General features: G+C 34.3%; 1 protein-coding gene across 2 annotated transcripts in view; it reads left to right on the top strand.

Annotated features, from left to right (window-relative positions):
• The first annotated feature begins 2,336 nt into the window (after positions 1–2,336).
• LOC116014821 (sn1-specific diacylglycerol lipase beta) overlaps positions 2,337–7,884 on the top strand; it is a 16,998-nt gene continuing 11,450 nt past the window's right edge. For both annotated transcript variants that reach the window (XM_031254776.1, XM_031254775.1), the window contains exons 1-6: positions 2,337–2,692; positions 2,872–3,010; positions 3,283–3,502; positions 3,593–3,693; positions 5,721–5,842; positions 5,924–6,015. In XM_031254776.1, the coding sequence (XP_031110636.1) occupies positions 2,408–2,692; positions 2,872–3,010; positions 3,283–3,502; positions 3,593–3,693; positions 5,721–5,842; positions 5,924–6,015 (959 nt within the window). In that variant the 5' untranslated portion in view covers positions 2,337–2,407. The remainder of the gene's footprint in view (positions 2,693–2,871; positions 3,011–3,282; positions 3,503–3,592; positions 3,694–5,720; positions 5,843–5,923; positions 6,016–7,884) is intronic.

Below are 7,884 nucleotides of genomic sequence, written 5' to 3'. Positions count from 1 at the left end.
TTGACATTTGAAGAGTTGCCTGTCTGCATTTGATTATGCTCATTTAAATTACTAAATAGTAGAAATAAGTGTAAAGTAACTTTCAAAAGCTACAAGATTTTTCTAAGCTATCTAAGCCGTTGCCTTTTTCACATAATCATATGCCCTCCAATTTAACGACAAAGTACGAGACTATCTAAGAAGTTGAAGTCTTTAGTATGCCAAGTCAATAGTACAATAGAAGAGAGAGTTTCATGTTGTAATGAAGTATAGGATGATAAATGTTGTTGACAACAATTACCTTATGAACATTTCACGTAGCGGTCTAAAATTAATACTCAATATTATTATTTTTAAATAATAGTATATACATTTAATTTTTAATTTAATTTATAGTTGATAGTTTGAGTAATTATGGTATGATTAATATTATTAATATAATAATTTTATACATGATAAATTACTAAAGAAGTAAATATAATTATGGTAAAATTTAATCAAAATTGAAATTGAACTTATTTATCATTATTGCATGTTTACATAAATGATTACTATTGAAGAATATAAAAAAAATTGTGCATGCACGTGCATGATAATAATAATGAGAATAGATAACAGGAGTGATAACAGTAGGAATATTTTTGTCTAGAAAATTATATAGTACAACTATTATAGCGTAATGTATAAAAATATTTAGTGAAAAAATGAACATAAATTAAAAATATAACCTAGATTGGGATTTATTATGTTTTTAGATTAGATCTATTATGATGGTAGTCATTGACAAAATTTACTTACTACGAATTGTTCAAAGTCTTTTTGTAACACACTTAAGGGATGTCATTACCACCTTAGTCAAGATATAAAACATAGTTGTCATATTTACATATGTGTACAAATAAACTACTGATATAAGAAGCTAGCCTCTTATAGCCACACAAAATAATAGATGAGATATGTAAGCTAGCCTCTTGTAGCCACACAAAATAATGGATGAGATATGTAAACGAGAGATTATGAAGTACATAATTGTTTGTAGACACAATGCATGATGTTCATGGTGTCTATGCCATGAGAGTAGAGAATGCATCTAAGTAGTAGCCAAAAAAATGATATCAATAAAGTACTTAATGTAACTTTTTTATTTTTAACTTATTGACATTAATACTTTAAACCAAAAAGCTATTTACTACAAGTTCATATAAGCTGTTTGACCAGTCAAACAATCTAAAGTTTGATTGATAAGATATTTTTCAAACACTCCCATATTCAAAACAAGATGAACTTTGGAGACCACATGTGTGAAACATTATGACAAAATAAATTAATTACGAAATTAGATGTTGTCCTTGTCTACAAAGAGATCGAATTATATCATTAATGTTATGTATTAGCTTTCCATGCCATCACATTAACTAGTACAAAAGTTGGATGTAATTTGTATCGTGTTAGTAATTAGTGTACTAGTTTAAGCGTTTAATATATATTACAATTTGTGTTTAAGAAAAAAAATTAAAATTATTTAAAAAAATAATTCACATCTTATTTTTTAGCTTAAACATATTTTAAAATTCGCTTGAACCTCATATAATTATTTCTACATGATACATAAATTTTGTGAATTTTAGAGGTAAACTCATTCCCTTTACCTTAATTTTTTTAATAACTTAAAAACAAGGTAACACATATATTATTTTAGGATTAGATGCATTTGCGAATATCATTTGACTAAAGCAATATTGTGAAAGAGTATATTGTACTTTTTAACCAAACACATATACTAAATGTGTTTGGTTTTATGAGAAGCTTTTTCAATGGGTAACTAATATAATACAATAAACATAATTTTCATTTTTTTTAATAAAAAGCTTCTTACATGAGTAAGCCATATAATATAAGAAATATATTTCTCAAATGCATTTCATGTAGAACAAGAAAAGTATACTTTAATAATACAACATATTTAAGTGATCTTAAAAATATTATTAAATATATTTAAGGAATACTTTTGACCTTTATTTTCATGAAAATTTTAAAAATTGATTTTCGAGTGAAGTAAAACTTATTTAGGAGATTCATTTCTGATCAGGTTTGACCAGAATGCTTTTCCTAAATAAATTTTGATTATTTTTGTCTAATTTTTAAAATGCTGTCTTTTCTTTTTTTTTTTTCATGGCAAGTGAAATTTGTCCAGTTCAAAAAGCCCCAAAACGTACTGATTCAACCATTCAAACGGTAATTTCGAGGAGGGGTGAGATTGTAAATAAATAAAAAGATACTCCGTATTTCAAAAAGCTGAGATAGTCTGAGAAAATGAATCTATATATATATTTCAACAATTCAACGGAGAGATATTTCAAAAAGCTGAGGTAGTCTGAGAAAATGGAATCTATATATTTCAACGGAGAGAGAAACGTCTCAATGTAAAATGGCTCAAATCCAAGTTCAAATCAGGAGAGTACGATGGTCGGCGTGGTTTCTTGGAGCATCCAACGGTCTGATCATTGTCCTGGGAATCTCCGTCGTGATGGCGGCGGAGGCCAATCTTCCGTCATGCGGGAGGGCCGACATTGCCGCCATCTCCGCCATCGTGTTGATCTCTTGCGCTAGAATTCTAGCAATGATTCGCACTGGAGTCAACCAGAAGGCTTCCGCTCTCACCATCCTCTCTCCGAATTCCAATTCCGATCCCAATATACGCCAGGAACGCCGGGTACTTTTCCCTCTTTTTGTTTTAAAAATGATTTCGAAGCATCTTTAATTTAGTGTTTTCCATTTCAATTGATTCAATGCAAATATTAATATTACAAATATTTTTCAGTGAATTGATTAATCATCATCATTTTGACTTTTAAATTTTGTTTCCTGATTGATTATTACTTTACACTGAAGAGGAAATATCGGAGATGGTTATGGTGGACCCGGTTTGCTGCAGTAATCACCGCGCTGCAATTTCTTGGGGCAGCTTATTTTCTGTTTACTCTCATGAAATTTATATATCAAGATGATCAATCGACTAGTTGTGTTCTAGGTAATCTTAGTTTTGAATTGCTTCATGTGTATTTTGTTCTTATTTACGGAGTATTTATTATTGAGGAGAATGAGGGAACATGAAACCTGGTTCTGTCATGGCCTTTTGAAAGAATATAGTATTTGTGATGTGTTTTTTTAATGTATTAATGCTTACAAGATGTTGCTCAATTGTAACTCATGTGGAAGGTTATTTGCCAATTATTTTACTGAAAATTTTATGTTGATCCTTTTAGCACCAAAGATAACAATATTTTCAACTCCATCTTGCAGAGCTTTTCATAACTGGTAAAAAGTGGCAGCGAAACACGGTTTTCCTTTTCATTGCCATGGTAATTTATGTAGCCCCAGTCCAATGTTTCACAGGATCAGATGTTTTGAAATGGAGGTCCTTTTATGCCACAGAGGACTATGCATGGAAGGCACACTATAGGGAAGTATTTGATCATGGCATTCGTGAAGCATTGTGCTGTCTAGGACGGTTCAATTACTTGTAGGTGTCTCTGCATCTGTTTTCACAGTTTTGATTGATGTTTAGATTGTTCCCTCTTTTCTCATTTGTTTTATCCTCTTATGAGCTTAGGACTGCAATGGATGAAGATGAAGTTTACTCAGTAGCCGAGTTTTTGGGTGATCTTGTTACTTATCGTGCATCGGGAACTGGGCATTTGGAATTCTTGGCAGGTTTGTGTTACTAAAGTAATATTCTAATTATCTCTGAAATATGTTTTTGGCAAGTTGTGACCTGGTTGAGTAATTTGTTTTTCTCATATGTTATTGATGGTGGATTTGAATAAATTGTTTGTGAAACAAAAAGATGAATGATTAAAGTAATGATGCTGAGGTTGGAAGCATAGCAGGTTATGCTGCAGTAGTTTTGAATTGCATAATAACTAAAGTGTTGGATTTGATGTGCATATGATGAAAGGGAAAATGCTGCTACTCTAATGGCAGTGCTGCTGTCTGAATTCTGCTATTATGAAGTACATTGGATTGTTGGATTAAAAATGGATTGAAGCATTGATGAGTTCATGTTGCTTTAATTGCAGAGCAGTGTGATTAAGTTTCTGAGTTTATATTTCTGAAATGGGATTTATGCTTGGATTTTTTCTGGGAAAATGAAGTAGGATGATGGATTGGAGGGTATGAGATAATCTTGATATGAAGTGGAATTGCAGGTGAGAAGCAGGACAGTATGGTGGTAGTGTTCATGCTGTTGTTGTTCTTATGAAAGTGGAATTACGGGAGGTTTAATGAGAATGAAGCAAGAGTGGTGGGTTTGATGTTACTGGAAAAATGAGAAGCTGAAATTAGAGAATGATGAGATGCAATAGATGATCTAAACACCCTTGTTGTTTGAGTTTTGTGAGGATGATTGCTGCTGCTTGGCAGTAGTCATCAATAGCTGAGATTGTGTGGTATGTGAGGTTGCTGGCAGTACTCTCTGGACTGCTACTGTAATATTATGTTCTTGAAATGATGAGTAATGCTGCACAGATTGGAGTGTATGCTATGTTACTAGAAACTGGAATGATGCAAAATGGTGAGTTGATGATGATGACTGGGAGTTGACTGAGTATGTTGCAATGCTACTGAAGGGAATAATTTGGATAAATAGAGGTGATGAGTTTTTGGAATAGTCTGTGTGCATTAAAAAGGTGAATGGGAGAATGGCGTATGGTCTGTGAATTAAATCTGGGACTGGGAGCAATTGAATATTTGTTCTGGGCAGAATAGATGCTTGAAGCTTGGAAAAATGCTACTGGCGTATGGTTTATGTGATACATTAATCATCATGGGCTGGAGGGCCGTTAGTTTTAATTAGGTTTGGGTGTGATAGGGCCGAAGTTGGCATTATGAGAGGAATGGGCTGAATGATGAAAGGTGTGGATCATTTTTAAATCATGAGAGGCGTGAGGTGTTGGATTTAAGGGAAGTTCTGGACTCATTTTTTTGGAGGAAGTCAGGAGGAATGATGATGGAATTTAAATTGGAATGGGCTTTTAGTTCATGGTCGAATGGTTTAATGGTGTTAAATAAATAGAGTGGGGCCTCAATTGCCTTGGGCTTACAGAATTGTGCATGAGAAATTGATGCTGGGCTTTTTGTGTTTCGGCCCAATGGTTTAATATAGTGGGCCATATTGAGATTTTGGTTTTGATGAGAAGGGCTTTGGCTCTTAAAATTTTGTAAGCCTTTGGCCATTTTATTTGAGTATTGTCCAATTCGGCCTTTTGTATGCTAGGCTAGTCATTAGCCCATTTAGGTGGTTTAGGGCTTTGGCCCATATGGTTGTAGGCTTTATGGCCCCTTTTAGAAATATTGGGAGCCTTAGGTCACTTTTGGGCCTAAGGCGTCTGTAAGGCTTCGGCCTCTCGTTTTATTCAATAAATGCATTGTTCGGTTAAAAAAAAAATGTTATGATGATTGGTCAAAGTGATTCTTTCTCTTGCATAGTATTTGCATATTTTTTCTATTGTTAGGTTAAATAATGAATGATTGGATTTCAAAATCTCTTTTGCATAGACATTTCATGATATACTTTCATAATTACTTGTTGCATTATTGTCTTTAATCCTTTTGTTTGGCATAGTTTTCTTCTTTTGTTAGAACTCACAGAAGAGTGATGAGTGTTTAAGTTCTACACTGTTTTACTTCAAGTTTTCCTTTACTATGTTAAGTAAACAAAATGATCTTTTGTTGATATCCAGGACTAGCTTTATTGCATAGGTATAGTTCATCCTCTAAATTATGTGAAGAGCCCCTACCAGTACCTGAGGAAAGGATCCATGAGGCTGCTCTCTTTCATCCGTTTGCTGAAGCTGCCTATACTGTATGCTGACTTTAGTTATCAATTTCTATAAAATATCTCAACCTATTGTAGTGTGTTTTAATGTGGAAGGGTACAATACAGGGTCTGTTACTTGATGTTGGAAGAAATCCAATACTTTTTCCATTGTCATGGCTATGTAGGCAAGGCGTCTTCTCTCCTTGGGCTCGTAAAAGGTGAGAAATGTATTTGTTTCTACTTTCTACATGCTTTGTGATGTTAAATACACCTTTTATGGAAATAATTTACAACAATAATTTGAGACCTTGAAGAGCTTTGGTGTTTTGCAGTTCGGGGCATTACTTTGGGTTTATTGGATGAAGTAGAAGCTATTCGTGAGCTTGCATCATTAGTTTAAATTCTTAGACTGAGTACTTTTCATTCTTTGTTCTGTTTTTATTTGCATTTTGGGAATTTTTATTTTTGGCCAAACTTGGTGACTTTGAGTTTGAATTTTGTTTATGGCTCTCCAAATATTCTAGTCTTCATGTAATTATGAGTTTTCAACCCCATTCTCTAGTGGCACATTGTTATTCTCTTCCTAGCCCTAGGGTGTGTGTCTATGGATTCAACAAATGGTTCCCTACAACCCTTGCACCCTTTCCTACGCAGTTTTAAGCCAATGATAAGCTTGGCCAAATTCATGGCTATTTTCTTGTTCCCATTTCCCCTGATTTCTACACTAGTTTGTTTATTTTAGATTAGTTAAGAGTGTTCTTAAATTGATACTCCGTATTAGAATGGTTACATGAAGTAGAATTCACTTGATTACTGTTAAGATGTGAGAGAATAAAGGATTCATATATTTCACACTGTAGAATGTGTTTAAGAGGAATACCTTTGAACTGAGTGGTTCTCTCTTTGTCTCACACAGTTTTGAGGAGAGTACACCATCCTATATATATGAACTAGAGGACATATGGTATGGTCACAGGTTTCCATATACCACTACCTCAAAACCCTAGCTTCCAACTTTCTTAATGTGCAGGATACCATATATGATGAATATACCATATTATAACACACACATGAATAATCTATCAACCTAATGGGCCTATTGATAAATGGGCTTAGGGTTTCAACACTTCCCCTCAATCTGGAGAATATAGATCATATGCTCTCCAAGCTTGTTACAAATATACTCAACCCTAGGAGCTCTAAGAGATTTTGTTAGAATATCATCTAGTTGATCTGCAGATTTGATAAAGCTAGTTTTAATACTTCCTGGCTCAATTTTCTCCCTGATGAAGTGGCAGTCAACCTCGATATGTTTGGTCCACTCATAATAGACTGGATTTGAGGTAATGTGAAGAGCTGCTTGGTTGTCACATATCAATGCCATCTGAGCAACTTGGCGACATTGTAACTCTTGAAGTAAGTGCTTCAGCCACATCAGGTCACACGTGGCAAGAGCCATGGCACGATATTCAGCGTCACACTGGACCTGGCAACAACATATTGATTACCACCAATGAGAACACAATAACCTGAAGTAGCGCGTCCGTCTAAAGGACAACCAGCCCAGTCTGCATCAGAATACCCAACAACTTGAGCATGTCCTCTATCTTCATAGAGTAAACCTTGCCCTGGTGCTCTTTTGATGTACCTTAGAACCCGAATAGTAGCACCACAATGAGTATCACAAGGATTCTCAAGAAACTGACTTAATACACTGACTGCAAAGGAGACATCTGGTCGAGTTATTGTGAGATAATTCAGTTTTCCTACTAATCTCCTATATCTCTCTCGGTAGGAGATATCTGGTCGAGTTATTGTGAGATAATTCAATTTTCCAACTAATCTCCTATATCTCTCGGTCAAGCAATGGCTCCCCCTGTCCTGGTAGAAGGTTAACATTAACATTCGGATCCATTGGATTATCCTTTCTTTGAGAAATGACTAGATAATTCAGTTTTCCAACTAATCTCCTATATCTCTCGGTCAAGAAATGACTAGATAATTCAGTTTTCCAACTAATCTCCTATATCTCTCGGTCAAGAAATGACTAGATAATTCAGTTTTCCAACTAATCTCCTATATCACCC

Source organism: Ipomoea triloba, chromosome 4, assembly GCF_003576645.1.
Source record: "Ipomoea triloba cultivar NCNSP0323 chromosome 4, ASM357664v1".
Taxonomy (NCBI): Eukaryota; Viridiplantae; Streptophyta; class Magnoliopsida; order Solanales; family Convolvulaceae; genus Ipomoea; species Ipomoea triloba.
The sequence above is the reverse complement of the archived record's forward strand: the minus strand, read 5'-3'. Positions and strand labels throughout refer to the sequence as shown.